General features: G+C 36.6%; 4 protein-coding genes across 4 annotated transcripts; 2 read left to right on the top strand and 2 right to left on the bottom strand.

Moving 5' to 3' along the window:
- Positions 1–639: 639 nt before the first annotated feature.
- LOC141400927 (uncharacterized) lies at positions 640–1,046 on the top strand. The gene is made up of 2 exons (XM_073980629.1): positions 640–651; positions 714–1,046. Exons 1-2 carry the CDS (start codon positions 640–642, stop codon positions 1,044–1,046), a joined length of 345 nt encoding a protein of 114 aa, XP_073836730.1.
- Positions 1,047–5,271: 4,225 nt separating this feature from the next.
- LOC141400562 (uncharacterized) lies at positions 5,272–5,678 on the bottom strand. Its single transcript, XM_073979776.1, has 2 exons — positions 5,667–5,678; positions 5,272–5,604 (listed from the first exon to the last, which is right to left on the bottom strand). The coding sequence occupies exons 1-2, from the start codon at positions 5,676–5,678 to the stop codon at positions 5,272–5,274; spliced, it is 345 nt and encodes a 114-aa protein (XP_073835877.1).
- A 5,869-nt stretch (positions 5,679–11,547) lies between these two features.
- Positions 11,548–12,001, top strand: LOC141404352 (uncharacterized). Its single transcript, XM_073987885.1, has 2 exons — positions 11,548–11,559; positions 11,628–12,001. Exons 1-2 carry the CDS (start codon positions 11,548–11,550, stop codon positions 11,958–11,960), a joined length of 345 nt encoding a protein of 114 aa, XP_073843986.1. The 3' UTR covers positions 11,961–12,001.
- Positions 12,002–23,371: 11,370 nt separating this feature from the next.
- LOC141402692 (uncharacterized) lies at positions 23,372–23,938 on the bottom strand. Its single transcript, XM_073984478.1, has 2 exons — positions 23,882–23,938; positions 23,372–23,816 (listed from the first exon to the last, which is right to left on the bottom strand). The coding sequence occupies exons 1-2, from the start codon at positions 23,891–23,893 to the stop codon at positions 23,376–23,378; spliced, it is 453 nt and encodes a 150-aa protein (XP_073840579.1). The 5' UTR covers positions 23,894–23,938; the 3' UTR covers positions 23,372–23,375.
- Positions 23,939–24,746: the final 808 nt, after the last annotated feature.

Below are 24,746 nucleotides of genomic sequence, written 5' to 3'. Positions count from 1 at the left end.
TCTTGTCGTTTGGGTCTATGCTTTCAAAAAATCCTCAGTTCGAAGTGTTTGCACAAGATCACCTTAAAAATGTTGCACAGTGTTATTTAAGCCCTTCACTTAGCGCACACACACAAAACACAATCATTTACATTGGACTGTCGTCCCTTTATCCCACATTTATTACATAACGCACACACACAGACTACAATTTACAAGTGGCCCTCTTTACATGTAGAAGCTAGAAGCCTATGGTTAAGGTTACAACATTGTACCTAATTCTTCATTCTTAATGATTTTTCTCTTCAGTTTTGATAACTACGTAACTACCATGGCCTTTCTCAATAACTTGTATTACGTACCATGGTCACTTGAGTTTTGTGGCTAACTTTGTTTAAAAACTAGGTTAGGAGGTTTTTGACGCTCATAATCTCTCATCACAACACCAATCCAAATAAAACACTCATAACGACTTTAGTAAATGCTGATGGAATTGTTTATTTGTGTTTATTTTTCCAAAACAGCATTAAATTCTAAAAAAAGCTGATTCAACTTCAATTTTGTATATAAAGTCCATAGGTGTCGAAGGAAATTATCACATTTATACATCAACTATTCTAAGCAACACAGACCCTCTTCCCAAAGAAATAATCATACAAAATGTTCAAGTTGGCAAGTATTTCTTATGAGATCAATAATTAAATTTTGAAAATAATTGTATCTTCTTATCCTAGGTGGTGTTGTCTGCTTTATTTGCTGTTGCTTTGGCTCGTCCTGGTCTTTATGAATCTGTTGAGGTCCATTCTGCTCCCTTGGCAACGGTAACGGTTAAGGAACATGGTTATGCTCATACGGGCAACTTGGTGAAATCAGTACCCTCATCAGTATCCCATCAAAGTCACTCGGTTATCCATGGATCATCTCATGTTGTGCAGGATGTATTAGCTCCTGCAGTAAAGACCACTACTTACACAACCAAGACCGTGTCTACACCTGTAGTGGAAACATACTCTGCTCCTGTCTTGCACACTTATGAATCAGCTCCTGTTATTGTTAAATCGTGGTAATTTTAAAAAGCTGTGATTCATATGATCGCTAGAATTATTGTTGTGTATTTATATATAATTTAAAAATTTTGTGGTTTTGTTTAAAATAAAATCGATATTTTAAAGAAAATTCATTTTGTTTATGACTTTAAAATTGGGTATTACAGTTAAAAAATATATTGAAGAAAACTGTGTTATTTTAGGAAATCATTGAGATAATTAATCAATCATGGTGTGCAAAGAATACTGTTCTATAGACTGTAAGAAAATGAAATAAAGATAAAACAAGTACAAAAGTATCAGTCGGCTTTGCCGACAGAGATATACCCTCAGCCTGTGTATATTGAAACAATTTTTTTCCAAAAAACGCATGTATTTAGGGAGTTTTAAAAATTTTGGGCGTTTGAACTGACAAAAATGTTGATTAGGATTTAATATCAAAAGTTTTGCGAGGAGATACTAAAAAGAATGGATCTACAGCCACTACGTATGGTACCATAGGAGTTTTTTTGAACTGGGATGTTTGCTCAAGAAGTATGAACTTGCCCCTGAAACAACTTTTACCATCGCAATTGAGGCAGCAATGCAAGTTGCTTCAACAAAAATCAAAGAGATTCGAAAGCAGGTCTTAAAGTGAACATGTATCCGAAATTTTGAGTGGGAGGTACCGGATGGAGTGGACAAATATAGTCCATATTTGAACCTCATCTATATCTGGTAGATATATTAGGATGTGCAAAGTATGGACCAATTCGGCCACTCTCTTCAAGAGTTATCGTACGCACAATTTTTCCGAACATTTTTGAACTTTTGTGGGCGAGGAACCTGAAGGAGTGGACCGATATGGCTTATCTTCGAACTTAAACTATGTTTGGACAAAATATTACTAAGGCCAAACTTTGGACCGAATCGGTAGACCTGTTCGAGAGTTATTTTGCCCTCCAACCTCCTCACACGGTGTCATAGGGGTTTTTTTTGCAACTTTCAGGCTATTTTCTCAGGAAGTATGGACTTGCCCCTGATGAAACTTATACCGTCGTATGGAGGGCAGTGAATACAAGTTGCTAAAGCAAAAATCAAAGCGATTCGAGAGATGTTCCTAAACTGAACTTTTCCAAAATTTTGTGTGGGAGGTACCCGACGGAGTGGACCGATTGAGTCCATATTAAAACCTGATCTAAGTCTGGTACACGCTCCACGATGGGCAAAGTATGGACCAAATCGGTTACACCCTTCAAGAGTTATCGTGCGTACAAATTTTCCGAACATTTTCGAACTTTTGTGGGGGAGGTACCTGAAGGAGTGGACCGATATAGCTCATCTTCGAACTTAAACTAAGTTTGGACAAAATATTACGAAAGCCAAAATTTGATCCGAATCGGTTCATCCCTTCGAGAGTTATCGTGCGCTCCAGCCAGCCAGCCAGACAGACAGACAGACAGACGGACGGACATTGCTCAATCGACTCCAAATTGTCTGAAACACATTTCGTCCAAACATACTTGGGGTCTAAAACCATTATTTCGATGAGGCACATTTTGCCCGTATGAAAGTGTATATACCCTTCATAGCCTAAAGGCTGAGGGTATAAAAATAATTTAAATTTGACCGGTGATATGGATGTGGTGGAGATACTAGTTGCTTCTTATTCCTAAAGAAGCAAATAACTAGTGTTTATACCCTCAGCATTTATGCTAACGAGGGTATATACACTTTCATACGGGCAAAATGTGCCTCTTCGAAATAATGGTTTTAGACCCCAAGTATGTTTGGACGAAATGTATTTCAGACAACTTGGAGTCGATTGAGCAATGTCCGTTCGTCTGTCTGTCTGGCTGGCTGGCTGGAGCGCACGATAAGTCTCGAATGGATCAACCGATTCGGTCCAAAATTTAGCTTTCGTAATATTGTGTCCAAACTTAGTTTAAGTTTGATGATGGGTTATATCGGTACACTCCTTCCGGTACCTCTCCCACAAAAATTCGAAAATGTTCGGAAAATTTTTACGTACGATAACTCTTGGAGGAAGTAACCGATTTGGTCCATACTCTGCAAATTGTGAAATGTCTACCAGACTTAGATAAGGTTCCAATATGGACTCAATCGGTCCACTCCTTCGGGTACCTCCCACACAAAATGTCGGATAAGTTCAGTTTAGGACCTGCTCCCGAATCGCTTTGATTTTTGTTTAAGCAACTTGTATTCACTGCCCCCCATACGACGGTACAATTTCATAGGGCGCAAGTCCATACTTTCTGAGAAAATAGCCCGAAAGTTGCACAAAACCCCTATGACACCGTGTGTGATGGTTGGAGCGCAAGATAACTCTCGAACGGATCTGCCGATTGGGTCCAAAATTTGGCCTTAGTAATATTTTGTCCAAACATAGTTTAAGTTCGAAGATAAGCCATATCGGTCCACTCCTTCAGGTAACTCCCCCACAAAAGTTCAAAAATGTTGGGAAAAATTGTGCGCACGATGACTCTTGAAATGGGTGGCCGATGTAATCCATACTTTGCACTTCCTAATATATCTACCAGATATAGATCAGGTTCGAATATGCACTATATTTGTCTACTCCTTCTGGTATCTCTCACCAAAATTTCGGATAAGTTCACTTTAAGACCTGCTCTCGAATCACTTTGATTTTTGTTGAAGCGATTTGCATTCGCTACCTCCATTACGACGGTAAAAGTTTTTTTCAGGGGCAAGTCCGTATTTCTTAGGAAAACAGTCCGAAAGGTGTAAAAAATCCTGGCTGTCGGAGAGCACGAAAACTCTAGAACTTTTCAACCGATTTGGTCCAACATTTGGTCTTTGTCATATTATATCCAAACTTAATTTCATGGGGCAATACCGATCCACAACATTCGGAATTTCTCCCCAATATTTAAAAAAATGTCACTAAAATGCTAGGACACATGAATGGGGCAACCAATTTTGTCCAAACTTTGGATCTCCTCATATTTTTGCAAAATTTAGTTTAACTTCTACAATGGCCCATATCGGTCCCCCTAAGGGTACCTCCCCCACAAAGGTTCAACATATGTGTCTTAGTGCAGTTAATTCCTAATCCACATTTTTGTCGGCAAGTTCAAATATCCAAAAAGGGCCACCAAATTCTGAAGAGACCTTAAATACATTCGATCTGTCCGTAGGTGAAAGTAGTCACCCACAAAAGTTCGAAAATGTTTTGAAAATTTTTGCGCACTATAACTCTTGAAGGGAGTAACTGATTTGGTCCATGCTTTGCAAATCTTGAAATGTCTACCAGACTTTGATGTGGTTCCAATATGGACTCAATTGGTCCACTCCTTCGGGTACCTCCCACACAAAATTTCGGAAAAGTTCAGTTTAGGACCTGCTCCCGAAACGCTTTGATTTTTGCAGTAGCAACTTGTATTCACCGTCCCGGTATAAGTTTCATCAGGGGCAAGTCCATACTTCCTGAGAAAATAGTCTGAAAGATACAAAAAACCCCTATAACACCCTCTGTAGTGGTTGGAGCGCAAGATAACTCTCGAACGCATCTGCCGATTCGGTCCAAAATGTGGTGTTCGTAATGTTTTGTACAAACTTAGTTTAAGTTCGAAGATAAGCCACATCGGTGCACTCCTTCTGGTACCTCCCACACAAAACTTCAAAAATGTTTAGAAAAATTGTGCGCACGATAACTCTTGATGGGTGTGACCGATTTGGTCCATACTTCACACATCCTAATATATCTACCAGATATAGGTCAGGTTCGAATATTGACTATATTTGTCCACTCCTTCGGGTATATTATGTAATATTAATATTTTCATCTCAAACATAATAAGTTCTACCTTATCATAGACATTAATAAAATTTAATAACTGATGACACTTTGGTTTTACAAATTCCCGAATTTACTGACGACCCTAGCGTTTTTACAATAACCATGACATTATGGTCATTTACTGTCTAACTTAATTAAACTCCTTTTAGTTCATTACACCGACATTCGGAACATTTATTGTTTAATGTATAGTGTGTCACTTTAATGCACCTTTGCATCAATTTGTATGCGTCTCTGATTTAAAGCCAACGTCTAACCGAAAAATAGGCTATAATGTTTAAAAATATTAAACTTTCATATTATATAAAAACAAATTACATTTTCTTTAAAATATCGATTTTATTTTGAAATAATAATAAAATCTTTAAACTACGTATAAATTAACAACAATAAACTTTGCGATCATATGAATGTGAGTTTTTAAGATTACCAAGATTTAACAACAACAGGAGCTGATTCGTAAGTGTGCAAGACAGGAGCAGAGTATGTTTCCACTACAGGTGTAGCCACGGTCTTGGTTGTGTAAGTAGTGGTCTTTACTGCAGGAGCTAAAACATCCTGCACGACATGAGATGATCCGTGGACAACCGAGTGACTTTGATGGGATACTGATGAGGGTACTGATTTCACCAAGTTACCAGTATGAGCATAGCCATGTTCCTTAACCGTTACCGTTGCCAAGGGAGCAGAATGCAACTCAACAGATTCATAAAGACCAGGACGAGCCAAGGCAATGGCAAATAAAGCAGACAACACCACCTAGGATAAGAAGATACAATTATTTTCAGAATTTAATTGTTTACCTCATAAGAAATACTCACCAACTTGAACATTTTGTATGGTTATTTTTTTTGGGAAGAGGGTCTGTGTTGCTTAGAATAGTTGATGATGGAATGTGATAATTTCCTTCGACACCTATGAACTTTATATACGTAATTGAAGTTGAATCAGTTATTTTAGAATTTAATTTAATTTTAAGAATTTAATTTTAGAATTTAATTTAATTTTAATCATAACAATCCCATCAAAATTTGCTGAAGTTGTTATGAGTGTTTTATTTGGCATTGGTGTTGTGATGAGGGATTATGAGCGTTAAAAACCTCCTAACCCATTTTATTGCAAGTAATGTATACATAGTATATTCTAGTTTTAAACAAAGTTAGTGCCGCAAAACTCAAGTGTCCATGGTACGTAATACAAGTTATTGAGATAGATCATGGTAGTTACTTGGTTATCAAAACTGAAGAGAAAAATCATTAAGAACGGATAATTAGGCACAATGTTGTAACCTTAACCTTAGGCTTCTAGCTTCTACATGTAAAATAGGGCCACTTGTAAATTGTTTTGTTAATTTCAGGTATTCTGTGTGTGCGTTATGTAATAAATGTGGGATAAAGGAACGACAGACCAATGTAAATGAATGGGTTTTGTGTGTGTGCGCTAAGAGAAGGGCTTAAATAATCAATTTTACAACAAAAATACAAATCATCAGAACTGTGTTTTGATAATTGAAGTCTCAACAATACCAGTTCTTATTGCTGAACAGTGATTACAAAAGAAAATTATGTGTACTGCCTTCACAGACAAATGTTTTAGACACATTGGTAAGATTAAATGAAATTAATTTCAGACAATTTAAAGACGATTTACATTCTGTTTATGTATGTCGACCGAAAGGTTTCTTGCGAAGTGGATAAAAGTGATTTTCCCGCGAATAACAACGAAAATCTTAACACAAAATTCAGCAAAAGAGAGCGATTCGAGAGAGACATTTTGACAGATTTCTTCTAGCAAGCACTAGCAACTCTTCTTCTACCTGAAAACATTCCATCATCTGTTTTTAATTTTTCGCTGATTCATGTTTGTGAAAATTAAAAACAATTTTATTGTGAAAATAGCAAGCCCAATTGTGTTGTTTTTTGGAGAACAAAGTTGCAAAGTGGAAAAAATAATGTTTAGGGACATTTTTATTTTTAATAAAATACAACCAGCCCAATTATGAACGGCATCTCACCGTGAGTTTTCTCTTTCTCGCCTCCTCCCCTATTATAAACATCATATCGCCGTGAGTGCTGTTATGTTCTCACTCTTCCCTTATTATAAACAACAAGAGGGTAAGCAAAACTCACGTTCGTGAAAAAATTAGCTATTACAAATGTAAAAAAAGTGAGAAAAAGAGGCAAATTTGTGCTGAAATTTCTCACTACCGAAATCAAAGTGAGTTGAACAAAAAAATTTAAGTGTGGTCATTTATTTTAAAAAATACGAATATTTTGTATCTGTAATGATAATTAATTGTATTTTAGGTTGAAAGCAACAAAAAATAATTAGAAATTTTTTATGTTTTGAGGTTATTGTTGACCTTTGGACGCTTTTTTCTTTGGTTTTAATTTTGGCTTGAGGTCAACTTAAGAATTAAAATTTTTTTGTTTTTATTCTTATAAAAAGAAAGAAATATCATTGTTATTATAAATTTCTACCATATTGTTTATAGTTGCATAAAACAAATGTTCTTGTTTTTGAAAGCCAATCCCTGAGGATGACCATCAAAGATGGTTGAAATATTGGAAATGGAATAGATTCTACCTTATTGTGATAAGAGTTTCTTTATATTTTTAATCGCAATATGTTTTCGACAAAAACAAATATTAGGACATTTACCGCTAACATTTTTTCAGAGTTCTTTACGAATTCGGTCTGAATCTCTGAATTCTTTCAGAATTTGGTACAAAATTGGGTCTAACTTCAGTTCCAAGAATGGGATGTAACTATCCACTGAAGTTAAATGACTAGGTTTGGCATCGCACCTTTAAAAGACGAAGAGTGCTATGCATGGTGCTATCAACATTTGCCCTATAAGAATTTAGACGACTGCAATATCCCGAGTATAGTTGAGCAAAAACTACTCTGGTTTGTGGTGGACTTTATTCACACTATATTTGTTTACATTAGAAACTGCGACTATGTGAAAGCTATACAAACCTACTTGAAATGCTTGTTGAGCAAGGGGTTCTCTCCTGTATCGTTGGGCTTTCCTCTCTAGAAAGTGAAGATCATTCTTGATGGACCTAGTGTGTCGGGCCAACCTACTAGATGGTGATTGGGATGGCTCTCACGGTAACGCCCAAGCAAGTACTGTAACTAAAGCGTTCCCCGTTTTCAGGTATGGACAGATCAAAAAGGTGCATACTGTATAAAGCGGTTCACAAATATACAAGGACCCAATCTGGAGCAACCCATGTCTGCGATTGTTGTTCCTAGAGAGAGTAATGTACACGATTTGGAACTTTTGGGGTCGCAGTCTTGGAAAAAATGGGTGCTGGTGCTAAAAAGATGACATGTCCAATCACTTGCCCTCAAGCTTGAATAGAATCAAATATTTTGATGGAATATAAGTCCAGACCGTTGCCCCAAAAAGATCCAAACCATTTTGAGATCTTAATCACGTCATCGTCGATAACCCAGTGGAATGGTATCTACACCAAGCAATTTCCTGGAATAGTATTTTAAGTACCGGTTGTTATATGCCATGAACAAAAAAAATTGGAATTACAATTGAAATTTATTGAAATTGTATTTAAAATTCATTAAATTGGTTTAAGTGTTGAAGAAAGCATTAGGAATTATACTTAGCATTCATAGAATTGGTTCTTATACTGGAGAAAATATCGGATGTTTCACGAATTGTATTTACAATTCTTGGAATTGGCTAAATGCTGAACCTCATTTGAACCAATCATTGATCTCCTGAGATGTCCTAACATCGCTGGTACAGCTTCCACTCCATTTCCTTGGTATTCCTCAGAACTTGCCATTTCTGTTATCACCCAAAATGCAACATTAAACATTTACTTATTGTAGCCATTTAATGACGTTTTTAAACGACATTTGTTCACTTTTTTACGATTTTCCAATAAATTTCACGAATTCTTCAGTGTAAATAAACAATTTTCACATATCTGTCAAAACAAAAGAACAGCTGTTACAGATGTTGCCATGTTGTTTCAATGTTGTATTTTCTTTTACCAATATTCATGTTCTTTTACAGTGGATTTTTAATAACCGACATTTTTCTTGCTAGAAATGTTTATTAATTTGAAAATTTATTTACTTTTTATGCAAAAAATAAGAATTTAATAATCCCAAAGTTATTTGTGCAAAAAATTACGGTATGGTAACACAAATTATTATTTCAAGGGTTCACAAGTCGCGCCATTATTTTCCATTTTCCGACTTGTCAACCCTTGTTCACTTTTTGTGCTCCTCCCTGCCCAATCGTAATAGCTCGAGCAGGTGAAAGTGAACTGCAACTCACTTGTGAGTAGCTCCCTACGTGAAGATTCATAATCGCTATGAACATTTTTGCTTCCTTTGGTTCCTTCGTTGGCGGACAAATTGTTCTGTTTTGGCAAGTCAGCTGATTGCTTGCTGGTTTTTGCTGGGAAGGTGTCTGTTTATTTTTACAATTTTCTTGCAAAATAAAAACTCCTCACTCTCTGAGAAAGATCTTGCTGGACAATTCTTGCTGTGAAAGTAACCAGACATACCTATTATCTAGTAGTAGTAGACATTGTAGGCGCACTATGTGGCGAGTTCATATTAAATGTGGCCAAAAATAGAAGGAGTTATCGTAGGTGCATCAACTGTGGTACACGTGTTTATTATTGACTTGCAATCTCGAGGACAAAAAACTGGGATGGTCGGTCCACGTTTTGATGTAGCCCCATAGAACCGTACCTCCCGATTTTTGGTATTTTGAAATTTTTACTCACAATGACCAACCGAAAAGACTGAAATTTGGTATTTAGTCTTCGCCAGAGGTATGAAACAGAGAATTCTGGATGTAGGTCCACGTTTTGATATAGCCCCCATAGCACGGTACTTCCCGATTTTCGGCATTGTGAAGGTGTTAACCTCATTATCACACCGAATTGGCTGAAAATTGATATTTAGTCTTCGTTTGGGGTGTATAACTTTCCTCCTGAAACATGTTGGTGGAGGTCCTCGTTTTCATATAGCCCCCATAGAACCGTATCTCCCCATTTTCGGTATTTTGAAGGTTATGGCCCGAATTTCCACACGATATGACACAAATTTGGTGATGAATCTTCATATTTTTGTGTGCTCATTGAATATATCAGATTCTTGTTTTTAAAAATGAGAATTTTCATTAAAAAACGTTTTTGATCGATTGATTTAGGCTATTCACCATTTGTTATACCCAACACCACTATGTGGGGAGGGTATTATAAGTTGGTTTTGGCCAAAAAGTTTTTAACGCATCGAAATAAAGGTCTTAGACTCATACTTATATGTGGATAATGAAAGTAGAAAATATCACCTTTCTAATGATGTAAAGTAGAGTCTCGTAGGTGATCAAACAACGAAGATAGCACAATAGTCGCAAATAAAACCGAAATTTTCATTTTTGCGATTTTAATTATAATGACAAATATCACAGCTTTGTTTGGGGACTTTCCAAAAGCAAATCCTTCCCATGAAAGTAGAAGATTCCATCTTTACAATGATGCAAACTAGGTCGGCGTAGGTAACCAAATAACGGAGATATCGCAATAGTCGGTAATACATGCCATTTATCCATTTTTTGGAAATCACGCTACAGGTCGCAATTTTGATCTGATCGTCACGAAATTTTGAAGGTTCATTGGGGTCTCACAGAGGAAGAAATACCGAAAATCAAGAGGTACGTGGACCTATACTGATAATTCTCTTCTGGAATATTTATAACCCCATGGAGGACTAAATAACAAATTTCAGTCATTTCGGTGGAATATTGACGTCACAACCCTCAGAATTATGAAAATCGGAAGGTACCGTTCTATGGGAGCTATATCGAAACGTAGACCTATACTGACGAATTGCAGTCGGAAAGATTTCTACCTCCAACGTAGCCTAAATACTAAATTTCAGCAATTTAGGTGGCTGATTTTCGGTTTTTGTACCCCTAACAAAGACTAGCAACCAGTTTTTATAAAAAAAAATATTTTCAAACGTATCGTTCGTACACAAACGAATCCGTTTTAAATTTGGTTTTTAGAAAAAATTAAAAAGCATTCGTTTGATTACGAAAAGGTATTGTTCTATGGGAGGTATTGTTCTATGGGGGCTGTATGGAGGGGTAGACCTATACCGACAAATTTCATATGGAAAGTTTTATACTCTAAACGAAGGAGTGGACCTATACCGACAAAATTCTGGTGGAAGATTTTAAACCCCCAAGGATGACTAGGTACGAAATTTCAGCCATTTCGGAGTGATAATGAAGCTAAAACCTTCAAAATACCGAAATTCTATGGGGGTATATCAAAACGTGGACCGATATAGCCCATTTGCAATACCAAACATCATCCATATTATGGTGGAGGGTATAAAAACGTATGCATGTATGTATATCATAATTTAACAACACCACTACATCATGCTAATATTTTCCACTTAGTCACTGTGCAGTCAACACTTGATGGTATTGTTTTTATTATGATTTAAAATTGTTATGTGACTTTCAATAACAGCAGCAATAAACGTTGAAGTAGAATAGAAGAAAGACAACATCTAAATGTTCACTACAATAACATTGTATTCAGTATATATAGTCGTTTACTTTTGGAGGAAATCATAACACTTCTTGTTCAACCATTTCAAACAAAACATACCCTCTTCCCACAAAAAAAAATTATCAAAATGTTCAAGTTGGTAAGTTATCAATAAATAAACAAATTTTCTCAAATAATTTAAAATATTTTCTAACTAATTTTCTCCAGGTGGTGTTGTCTGCTTTATTTGCCATTGCATTGGCTCGTCCTGGTCTTTATGAAACTGTAGAGGTCCACTCTGCTCCCTTGACAACTGTAACAGTCAAGGAACATGGTTATGCTCATACTGGCAACTTGGTAAAATCGGTACCCTCATCAGTATCCCATCAAAGTCACTCGGTTGTCCATGGCTCATCTCATGTTGTGCAGGATGTTTTTGCTCCAGCAGTAAAGACCACTTCTTACACAACCAAGACCGTGGCCACACCTGTAGTGGAAACTTACTCTGCTCCTGTCTTGCACACATATGAATCTGCTCCAGTTGTTGTTAAGTCTTGGTAATTTTAAACACTCGAATTCATATACATCAGTATTCACTATTGTTATTATTAAATAAATTAACTTTTTTGATTTTTGTTTATATTCGCTATGTTTACAAATAAATTCGATATTTTTAAAGGAAATACTAACGAGTTTTGTTTTTGGTATTTATGTGCTGCGAGAATGTTTTTATAGCTGCATTCTGAAGTGGAGGTAACCAATAAAAAATTATCACTCGATTTTGCCGACAAGTATATACCCTCAGCCTATGTGATGGAGATGTATCAAATCTATTATCAGATCGACTACAGGCTAAACAGTCAATATCCTTTTCCTAAATAGTATGTATTTAGAGGGGTTTCAGAACTTTCTGAATAAATTCCTATCCGATGATGTTGACCGATATAGACCCTTAAGGAAGCTGTCGAATATTTGGTAGAAATTTTACAATGTGCAAAGTTTCGGTCAAATCGGTTAATCACTTCGTAATTTATCGTGCTCATCAGTAATTTTAATCGGTGCTAAGCGGGGTTTTTTACACATTTTGGTCCATTTTTGAATGACGACGAAATTTGTTAACGCCTTTTTTCTTGATGAATGAAGTCATTGGATCCCCATTCAAGGCTGTACGTTTTGTCCGGTCAAGCAGGCGCTGCACAGTGGTCCCACTTGTACGGGAAGGTGCGACAAAAATATTTATAATCGTCGGATCTGATTTTTTCAGTATATGCTAAAAATAAGTAAAAAATACTTTAGCCAAAAAATCATCAATATAGGTCCACTTTTTCCTATAGCCCCCATGTAGCGGTACCACCCGATTTCAGGTATTTTGAAGCTTTTATCTACATTTTCTGCCCTAATTGGCTGTACTTTGGTATTTGGGGTTTCCAATGGTTTCGGTAGAGCTCTCATATTACGATACCTCCGGATTTCCGGTATTTTTACGAATTTAACAACATTTTCGGCCCGAATCGGTTGTAATTTTCCACTTGGAGTTCTCAATGTTCAAAAACCTTCTGCGCAAAAAAATTGTGGTCGTAGCTCCAGGTTTCGGTATAGCCCTCATATTACGGTACCTTCCTATTTCAATTATTCTGAGGTTTTTTATTAACATTTTCGGTTCGACTTGGATGTAATTTGCTATTTGGAGTTCTTAGTGGCCAAAAACGTCTCCGACTGGTATCGTGGACAGGAAAGGAAATAAATTATTCCATTTGAGGTCAGAATATTTCATGGTAGGGGATATAAAAAAGTTCGGAACTTTAAATTTTTACTTGTTTTTCATATTTTATGTAGCAACATACATATATCAAAACAACTGAGCAAAGGCTATAGTTGGGATGGGGGCGACCATGTGATACCCTACACCACTACCCCTATGCATAAGCTTTTCACTGGTAAACATTTCTTTTAGGGAATATAATCCGACTACCACCGAAAAAAATATGCCTCTTTGTCTCTGGGACCCCCATAAGCAACCAAAATGTCGTGACCGATCAAAATTACGACCTGTAGCTTGATTGCAAAAAATGGAAGAATTGGTTGCATTACCGACTATTGTGGTATCTCCCTTGTTTGACCACATTCGCCAACCTGATTTACACCAATGTAAAGGTAATATTTTCTTCTTCCATTGACAGGCTTTGGCGTTGGAATACCCCAACTAGAAGCCGATATATTCACAAAGAATAAAACTTTGAATTTGTCTCCAAATGAGTTTTTCCCCATTCCAACCCCTAAATATTATCCGACTATCACCTAAATCAATAGGCTTCTTCCTCTGTGGGGCCCCAAATTTTCGTCACTATCCGGTCAAAATTCTAACTTGTAACGTGATTACAAAAAATGCAAAAATTGGGTATATTACTGAATTTTGCAATATCTCGGTTTGCTCACTTACGCCAACATACTTTGCATCAATATAATCGAGATCTTTTCTTCTTCCATTGACGGGTATTTCTTCTGGAATACTCCACCTAGAAGCGGAGATATTCGCAAAAGAAAAAAAATGTTGACTTTTCTCCACATAAGCTTTGCGCTTATTCCGACTCCTGAATATTATCCGACCATCACCAAACTAAATAGGCTTCTTCCTCCCGCATCAACTCCCAAAAAATTCGTGACGATCCGATCAAAATTGCGACCTGTAGCGTTATTACAAAAAAAACGGAAAATGGGATGCATTACCGACTATTGCGATATCTCTGTTGTTTGAGCAGCTACGACAACCTACTTTACATCGTTGTAAATGTGATATTTTCTACTTTCCTTGACAGGAATATATATATACCTCTTAAAGAAACAGAGATATACCTCTTAAAGAAACAGAGATATTGGGTTTGAAATAAAACGTAGACCTTTTCTCCAAATAAGTGTTTGCCCATTTCGACCCCTGAATATTATCCGAACATCATTAAAATCAGTAGGCTTGTTGCTCTGTGGGACCCCCATTAACCCTTAAAATTTCGTGACGATCCGATCAAAATTGCGACCTGTGGCGCGATTACAAAAAAATTGGAAAATGGGATGCATTATCGACTATTGCCATATCTCTGCTATTTGACCATCTTTAACGACTTACTTTACATCGTTGCAATAGTGATATTTTCTTGCCAGGTTTTGCTTTAGATATACCTCTTAAAGAAACAGAGACATTGGCTTTGAAATGAAATGTTGACTTTTCTCCAAATAAGTTTTTTGCCCATTACGACCCCTAAATATTATGCGACCATCACCAAAATCAATAGGCTTTTTCATCTGTGAGACCCCCATTAGCCCTCAAAATTTCGTGAGGATCCGATCAAAATTGCGACCTGTAGCGTGATTTCCAATAAAATTGAAAAATGGGATGTATTCCCGACTATTGCGATATCTCCGTTATTTGGCCACATACGCCGACCTAGTTTGCATCATTGTAAAGATGGAATCTTCTACTTTCATGGGCAGGCTTTGCTTTTGGAAAGTCCCTAGTCAAAGCTGTGATATTCGTCTTTATAATTAAAATCGCAAAACTGAAAATTTGGGTTTTATTTGCGACTATTGTCATATCTTCGTTGTTTGATCACCTATGAGAACCTACTTTACATCATTAGAAAGGTGATATTTTCTATTTTCATTGTCAGGTTGTACTTTTGGTATACCCCTTACAGAAGCTGAGATATTCGCTTTGGAAGAAAACGTTGTCTTTTAACCACATAAGTTTTTTGCCCATTCCGACCCCTAAATATTATCCGACCATCACCAAAATCAATAGGCTTCTTCCCCTCCGGGACCCCCATCAACATCCGAAATTTCGTGACGATCCGATCAAAATTGCGACCTGTAGCGTGATTACAAGGTTTAGATGGACAGACGGACAGACGAACGGAGGGACGGACTGGCGGACGGACACACATAGCCAGATCGACTCAGCTCGTCGAGACATTCATTTTGGTATATATAAGTATGGGTCTACGACCATTATTTCGATGCGTTACAAACTTTTTGGCCAAAACCAACTTATAATACCCTCCCCACATAGTGGTGTAGGGTATAAATATACAAATGTAAAAAAGTACACTCATAAGTAAATCCCAAAACAGAAATGTCTCAATCTTTAAAGAAAAAACCAAAACATACAATTAAAACACAAAACAAAGAAGAAACTGAGAACACATTAATACGGCATATTCACTGAAATGACCAGAGGCATTGTCATTATTTTTAATGTCACACACGGAAATGCAAATATATGCAGCTGGATCCAAATTTTTTGTAAACTTGACACTATTTCGAACACTCTTCAAAAAATTTGGAGAGTGGCGAAGGAAAACCCAACTTCAATTTTTAGAACTTGGAAAACAAATCCGCAAAAAAGTATTATAAAAAATGTGATTTCCAGCACATTTTATGCGAATAATGTGTACACATTTTTATGTAAAAGTAATTAGGAAACCTTGTACTAAAACTTCCATTTCGAAAAAATAGTTTTATCCTTTCAATTTTGAATTATTTGCCTTGTAAGAAGTCACAACCTTACTGATTTTTAAAAATTTTTAAGAGATCATACGTAAATATCAATTCTTTTGTTTTGTTTTGTTAAATACCATTATATATTACAAAAACAGTGCTGGAATATTACAATATGATATGTTTAGAGACAATTTGCTGAATTGTCGCTGAGATTTGCTGATTTCGATTTTTGTCGTAGGTTGGGACCTGTGTGCGCTGGTTTGAATCGATGTGTGAGAGCTCGCATTGTCATCATGCAGAACGATTCGTCTTCTCTTGTTCGTTTTTCGAATTTGTCAGGAGACTTCAGGCAAACAAATTGTAGTGTAACAATCAGAATTAACTGTCCTACATTTCTCAAGCCGTATATTCGCCACACGGTCAGTTTTGCCGAAGAAACAGGCCACCATTTGCTTCGAAGTTCTTCATCCATGAACAGGTTTCGTTGGATTTGGCTCGCTTTAGAAGAACCAAACGATCGATTCCTGTGTTGTTTCGGGCTCCTAAGCATAGATCCAAGATTCTTCATCTGTGACGATCTTATAAATGTCGTTTGAAGCACCGCGATTGTTTTTGTTCACAATTTCTTTGAACAAATCCACAAGAGCCTTTTTTGAGCTTTTGATCAATTTTGCTGCATCTAGCGAGAAAAATCCATTTTTGCGGCCAGGTGTTCATGCAATATCAAATCTTAGTGGGTAGAAGAAATGCCCAAAGATAACTCTATCTCACGGTATATAACGTGGCGATCTTGCATTATCCGTTCACCCGCGGCTTAATTTATTCTGGCACAACGGCCGATTTTTAGCCACCCTCACGACCTTCGTACTTTTGCGAGGGTCGGCCACGATTGTATTCATTGAACCAGCTTTCATAGTCCCATAGGATGGTCCCGATTTTATTTGATCGATGCACTCTTGCCGTGATTATTCACGTCGAAAGTTGTAATAAATTATCGGACAAAAACGTTCACAAGTTTTTTTTTTTAACCCAGATATGCCCAGCGTCCTATATATAGGACACACAAAATTCTTGCTAATTTGATATGTTATGTTTATCAAAGTACCGTTTATTTTGGTGATATACTCAGTACACATCTGTAGCTCTTGGGATATTATGTGATTCCATTATTTTGAGCTACTATTTTTGAGTTTTGAGGTCTAGTTCATCGAAGTTGCCACCGATCGCTTAGTTTTTACAATGATTTGCGTTATGACCGATTTATTATTGGGTAATTTTATAACGAAAACATACACGATGTGGAGCCTACTACGAAAAAACGTTAACTAGATGCCGAAAAGGTGTCTTTGCACTATATGTCAAATGTTTTGTGTCCCATAACTCCCAGTTATATGATAAAACCATGTGTCCAAAAGGGGCCTCAAAACCCACTTTTTTCAAAAAAAATTTTAAAAAACATATGAACATACTGTTATTATTTCACATTTGCTTCTAAAATAATATAAAAATACTTTTAAAAAGATCACGATCAAGCAATGGGCATATCTGGGTTAATTCAATTTATTCAATAAAATATTAATTACAAATATAATATGTTGCCCCAGCGCCTTGAAGGCTTATTGGGGCTATTTGATTAAAATATTTTCTTAAAGACGTGATTGCAAATAGTATCACTTCCCTACTACGTCAGAAGCATCTCCATATGGTTAGAACGATATAATTTTAGCATTCGTTTAAATGACGATATATTCGTACGACTCTTTATATAATTGGGTATGTGGTTATATTCCAAGCAACTATTGTGCTCAATCCTCATTGACAACTAATCGATTATGTCGCGTTTTCATAGTCTTTTTTACAGAAAAAAAACTGTCTTTTGCTCAGAAAAAAACTGTGTTTTGTGTTTTTGTATGTTCTGCAACGAATATACAAAAAACAAAATATAGTCTTCTTCTGAACAAAAACAGGGTAAATGCACAAAACGACCACGAAAACGCGACCAAATCGATTTGTTGTCAATGAGAGCCGTACCTAAAATTTTCTGACCGACATTTTTGCAGAACATTTCGAAGTTGAAAAACGTCATATTGTCGTATTTTTATAGCGGCTCTTAAAATAAAGGACGAAAAGGACATGGAAGGAAGCGAGTTGGAAGGTCGAAGTGCTCTACGAAAATAATCCTCATTAGATTTGACTGAAGACATGTCATCTTAAAGATAAGCTAAAATAACTGCGAACAAAGATATACCGCTAGTTTCTGATGGCTAATAGGGTCTCCAGTGAAAAATTCATCACGCCATAACTCAAAAGTTCGACTCGCGGCGGATCTGCCCTTTGGCATTCTAAATATACTCATCAAGGGCTTTCGCCCCCAAAAGGAATTTTCCACCCCCCAGACCTCAAGCTCCATTTTGTTGCACAGTGTTATCTCACCCATATCATTATACCCTACACCACAATGTGGAAAGGGTATTATAAGTTTGTTTTGTTAAAAATTCATGTAACACCGCGAAATATTCGTCGGAGACCCCCAATGTGGTATACCAATTATCATATCTCGACGAGATAAAGCGATTTTGAGATGTGTGTCCGTCCGTCCGTCTGTCCATTATAAATTTTAAACACGCTCCAGGCCGCAATTATGGACCGATCGTCACGACATTTTGTATGGAGTTCGGGTTCAGGCCAGAATAGATCCCTATTCTTATTGGTGATGATCGAGAAATATTTAGGGGGTGAAATGGACCAAAAACATAATATTTATTCTATTTTCTAGCGGCACTGTAGGTTGCAATAATAGTCCGCGAGTATATGAGTATATGACAGAGAAGAAGCTTGCAATTTGAGATGGCGATCAGATAATATTTTGAGGATGAAAATGTTTAATATACAACATATATCTTTATTCCTGGAAGATACATTCCGGACAAGTAAGCTACCCTTGGAAATGGAACGCTTGACCTTTCAATTGATGCCAGTTGTGTTGGTGTGTACGATCAGATAACATCCCAATATTTTCATTTATTCGTATATAGTGTACTCATGAACTCGTTAGAGGTAGCAATAGTCACAAAAATTTTCACCGGGTAAGAGTTTAGGTCAAAGAAGATGCCTACAATTTTCAATGATAATCTGATATTATTTAGCGGGTGAAATGGACCATTACTTTTGTATGAAAATATAAAAATTTTTTTTGGGCGATATTTTAATTCTTTGAGGACATATATCGGCCTGCATATGACCTTTCCCCTGATGCAATTTGCAATAATGTGTTTGCTAGATAACGGTGCTACTGCTTAATATATAATGGGTTCTTTGTAGAGAGTCACATTTTCCTCCCATGCTATAAATTGTCTCTATCATTCCCAGTTTTTACATCATTTTTATACATACGTTGCAGCATGGGTCGCTTTGCCATCTTTTTTCCATATACACGATTTTTCCTTCTACGGCGTAACAACTTCTCCTTATATGACATAAGTGATAGGAGCTGGTCATTTGCCCAAGGCGTAAATAAAGATTTTGATGATATTTGAGCTACTTTAGTACTTGTATTCTTTTTAATTATTTCTTTTATATTGAAAGCAAGATTCGCAAGGTCAGTTAAAGATTTCCAGAAGTAGTGCAGTTTCCCAGGAAACTTTGAACATTTGTTGCTATATTAGCATAATTATAATGCTTTGCGAATCTTTTGCTTACTAAATTTTTGTTCGCACTCTTCATTGTACACCATATAATGTTGTGATCTGATATACCGCATTCGACTGATGCAACATTCAACCTATTTGCAACATTTCTATATACGTGATCAATAGATTTTTTTTTTTGCTAATTGGGCGTGACATTTGTTTATGTCACGATTTGTAGTCCACACTTGATAGAACCGACAAAACATCGCAATAATCTGAAGGCATTAACTGGTCAATATTCGAATCGCCAGCAATGATGGAAGCTGCACGATAGGCACCACACAATTCATTTTCCAAATATATGATAAAAGAGTTTAAACTACACTTAGGAGACCGTAAGTTAATTCCATAGTTTTGCAAAGTGATTTTTTAAGTCACTGTAAACAGCAGAACGTATGTCAAACTGTCCTGAGTACGTTTAAGAAAAAAACTGTCAAACTTTCAAAAAAAAATGTCAAATGGCGCCTGCCTACACGCGGTTTTGCCTAGGCCAGAAAATTTTCGTGCAGTCCTCGTATAATGGAGGTATATTATGCTTGTCATTCCCTTTGTAACTCCTCAAAATAATAAGTTTAAATACCACAAAGTTTAAATATATATTCTTGATCAAAGTGCAATTCTACACCCATATAGCCATGTCCGTCCCTCTACCCGCGTGTCGGTCTGTGGAAATCACTCTAGCCTCCGACCGACAAATTTTAAGTGAAAAGTTTTATACCCCCAACGAAGACTTAATACCAAATTTCAGCCATTTCGAATGGATAATGAGGCCACAATCTTCAAAACGTGTACCTATACCGATAAATTTCAGGTGGAAAGTTTTATACCCCCATCGAAGATTAAATACCAAATTTCAGTTATTTTGGTGGGATATTGAGGCCGCAACCTTCAAAATAACGAAAATCGGCATATACCGTCCTATGGGGGCTATATGAGGACGTGGACCTGCATATACCGACAAATTTCAGGTGGAAAGTTCTATACCCCCAACGAAGACATAATATAGAACTTCAGCCATTTCAGTGGTATATTGAGGCCACAACCTTCAAAATACCGGAAATCGGGATGTACCGTTCTATGGGGGCTCTATGCAGACGTGGACCGGTGGAAAGTTTTATACCACCAACGAAGACTTAATACAAAATTTCAGGCATTTCGTTGGAATAGTTGGGGAATAAACTTTTAAATATAGAAACTCGGGAGGTACTATGGGGGCTATATGAAGACGTGGACCTATACCGACAAATTTCAGGTGGAAAGTTTTGTGCCCCCAACGAAGACTTAATACCAAATGTCAGCGATTTCGGTAGGACACTTAGGCCAAAAATTCTTGAATATTGTTTTGCATATGCTCATTTTATGCAAATATGTCAAAATATGCAAAAACTGCTGGGCCTTATTCGTTTTATTTTGTGATAAACCGAGTTTCTGCCTAATCAGATTTTCTCTACGACCATTCTAACCATATATGCATTTGCATAGAATTCCGCTGTCTAGTAATTATACCCTACACTACTATGTGGGGAGGGTAATTTAAGTTGGTTTTGGCCAAAAAGTTTGTAACGCATCGAAATAATGGTCGTAGACCCATACATATATATACCAAAATGAATGTCTCGACGAGGTGAGTCGTCGGAATGGGCAAAAACTTATTTGGAAAAAAGTCAACATTTTATTTCAAAGCGAATATCTCCGCTTCTATATGGGGTATATGAAAAGCAAAACTAATGAAAAAAATATCACCTTTACAACGATGTAACGTAGGTTGTCGTAGGTGGTAAAACAACAAAAATATCGCAATAGCCGCCAATAGGACCCAACTGTTCATTTTTGCGATTTTACTTAAAATGACGAATATCACAGCTTTGGTTGGGGACATTCCAAAAGCAAAGTCTGACTATGAAAATAGAAAATCCCATCTTTACAATGATGTAAAGCAGGTTGGCGAAAATGGCCAAATAACGGAGATATCGCATAGTGGGTAATACATACCATTTTTTATTTTTTTTTTTTGTAATCACGCTACAGGTCGCAATTTTTTTTTTTTTTTTTTGGATCGTCACGAAATTTTGTGTGTTAATGGGGGTCCCACAGAGGAAAAAACCTACTGATTTTGGTTATGGTCGGATATTATTCAGAGGTGGAAATGTGAAAAAAACTTATTTGGAGAAAAGGCTAACGTTTTATTTCAAAGCGAATATCTCTCTTCTGTAAGAGGTATATCGAAAGCAAAACCTGACAAGAAAAGTAGAACATATCACCTTTATAACGATGTGAAGTAGGTTGTCATAGGTTATCAAAAAACAGAGATATCACAATAGTCGATAATTCATCCCTTTTTCCATTTTTTGTGCAATCGGAATTTCGATCGGATCCTCACGAAATTTTGGGGGTTGATGGGGGTCTCACAGAGAAAGAAGCCCATTGATGGTTTGCTTACATCCCACTTTTCCATTTATTATTTGAGTTGTACTTACGATGCACTTAAACGCGTTTCAACAAAATTGACCTGTATATTGACCTGTAAGCTATCCCAATTTTAATATTTAGAATTTTACGAGTCAAAAGCTTATGCACAGGGGTAGTGGTGTAGGGTATCACATAGTCGGCCCGACCCGACTATTGCCTTGGCTCACTTGTTAGTCACATTTGTTTGTAATTGGGTAGTTTGTGTTTCCAGAGGCTACAAAACACCAGGTTTTGGTGTAGCACTTATATAACGCGAAGCGTCACTTTATGGAATTTTGAAGGTATCAGTCCCATTTGACCACCGAATTGGTTGTTTCTATAGAAATTGTTTCTATAGTAATTGTTTCAGACATTTTTCACGTTTTTCTCTACATTGTCTGCCTAAGTTGGCTGCAATTTGGCTTGTATGATTCTTAGTGGTTAAATTCTTCTCCACCAAAAATTGTCGATATAGCTTCTCGTTTTGATAGAACGGAACCTCCCCATTTTTGTATTATTAAGATTTTAGCCTCATTTTCCCACCGATATGACTGCAATTGGGTATTTGATCTTCTTTGTGGCTACAAAAACTTTCTCCAGAAATTTGTCAGTGCAGTTCGACGTTTTAATATAGCCCCTATAGAAAGATATATTAAATTGGTTAGCTTCATTACCGCATCGAAGTGACTGGAATTTGGTACTTAGTCTTCGGTTGGGCTACAAGACTCTTCTCCAAAAATTTGTCTATGCAGTTCAACATTTTGATATTATATTTGTCATTTAGTATTCGTTGTGGGTATAAACCAGAGAACTGCAGGTATAGGTCCACACTCTATATAGTCCCCATAGGGCGGAACCTACCGAATTTTCACATTTTTCCACGTTTTGATACACCATAGAACGTACCTCCCGATTTTCGGTATTTTTAAGGGTTTTACCACATAATACAATCTAAATGGTTGAAATCTAATTTATGGTGGAGGGTATAAAACTGGAACTGAACTTTACGCCTTTTTCACATGTTATTTATAGAAAACCTATAAGGTCTTTCAACAATAGATAATTTGTAAAGAGTATAAGATAATAAATTAAAATATGTTGATATTTTACTTCAATTCCATATTCTCCTATTTCGACATCTACCCAAGAACGTAAAATTTAACGGTGCTTTCTCTCCAAAGTTTCACAAAAAATATTTCTTTTTATAAAATCATTTTATTTTATTCACATTATTTCGTTATAACAAACATTTCTAGAATCCTCCAACATAGTACTTATGAATAGTCTCAGTCATTTTTCGAAAACCTTTTCTACTAATTTTTACTATTAAGTTTATCCACCCTTGTATTTACCACACACCAGTGGCGGTGTAAGTCAAAGGAGCTGAAGCAGCATATGTGGAATAGGCGGGAACAGCAGAATAGGTGTGGGTCAAAGGAGCAGCAGCATAGGTTTGGACCAGAGGAGCGGCAGCAGCAGAAGTGTAGCTGTGTACAACTGGAGCAGCAGCGGCATAGGTTTGTACAACAGGTGTAGTCAAAGTCTTAGTGGTATAGGAAGTTGTCTTAACAGCTGGGCTGTACACATCTTCAACTACCTTGGCAGAACTGTGGACAACACTGTTGCTGTGATGCGAAATGGCTGAGGGTACACTCTTGACAATATTACCAACATGAGCCAATGAAGATTCCTGGACAGTAACAGTGCCTGATGGAGCAGAATAGTAAAGAGAAGTTTCCAAATGACCGGGACGAGCAGCAGCTACGGCGAGGAGAACAGACAATACCACCTGGAAATAAGGAGTTTGAAAATTAGTTACCTATTTTATGGGAAATGTTTTTAATTTTAACTTACCAACTTGAACATATTTGCGTTTGTTTTTAGTTTATTTTTCAAATGGTCTGTATTGAATGTTTGATATGATTAACTGATACCATTCTTGTCAATGTCTCCGGTTTATATACTAAAAACCATTTAAACCATGGTAAGAAGTGCCAAAATAGTCAACTGCCATTCAACTTTGTTGTGTTTTACTTACTCGCCGTATACGGCCTTGCCATTCATTGGCTTACAGCGATGTTTGTTTGTGTGTTTATTGTTTACCATTAACCAAGAAATGAGATTACATTTTTTTGTGAAGTTTTTATGCCCTGCCTTAGGGATTTAGTGGTAAAAGATGTTTGTCATATCGTTTGCCACTCTATGAAATATTCAGTTTAGATTTCATGAAGTTGATAATTAGAACGGCAATCAAGGAACTGAAAGGTAAGAAGAAAATGTGAAAGATGTATACAGATATATGTATTTAGATGACCTCTAAGAGGTCTTCCTGCAAAAGTGGTCTCCTACTTACAGAAGGGTTATAATATGTCTTCTGCTTATTGAAGTCTTGAGAGAGGTCATATATATTTAAAATATCTCTAAAAGCTTTTTTTCGTATAATATATCTCCTCTCTATAGAAGACCAGCAAAAGAACTGTAAAAGGTCTTCTATTTATATATGTAAGAGGTTTCTGCTTATAGAAGCCCTGTGAAAGTTTTTTTATTTATAGAAGACCTGAAATATGCCTTCCACTTATAGAAGACCTGTAAAGGGGCGTTGTACTCATAGAAAGCCTGCAGGAGGTCTTCTGCTTATCTTCTACTTATAGAAGACCTATTACATTTTTTATTGTAGACCTGCAGGAGGTCTTCGACGTATAAAAGCCCTGTCAGAGTC

The sequence above is a fragment of the Musca autumnalis genome, unplaced genomic scaffold (genome assembly GCF_047663935.1).
Source record: "Musca autumnalis isolate F117 unplaced genomic scaffold, ASM4766393v1 scaffold_4, whole genome shotgun sequence".
Classification (NCBI taxonomy): domain Eukaryota; kingdom Metazoa; phylum Arthropoda; class Insecta; order Diptera; family Muscidae; genus Musca; species Musca autumnalis.
Note: the sequence above shows the minus strand (reverse complement) of the source record. Positions and strands in the feature narration are given on the sequence as shown.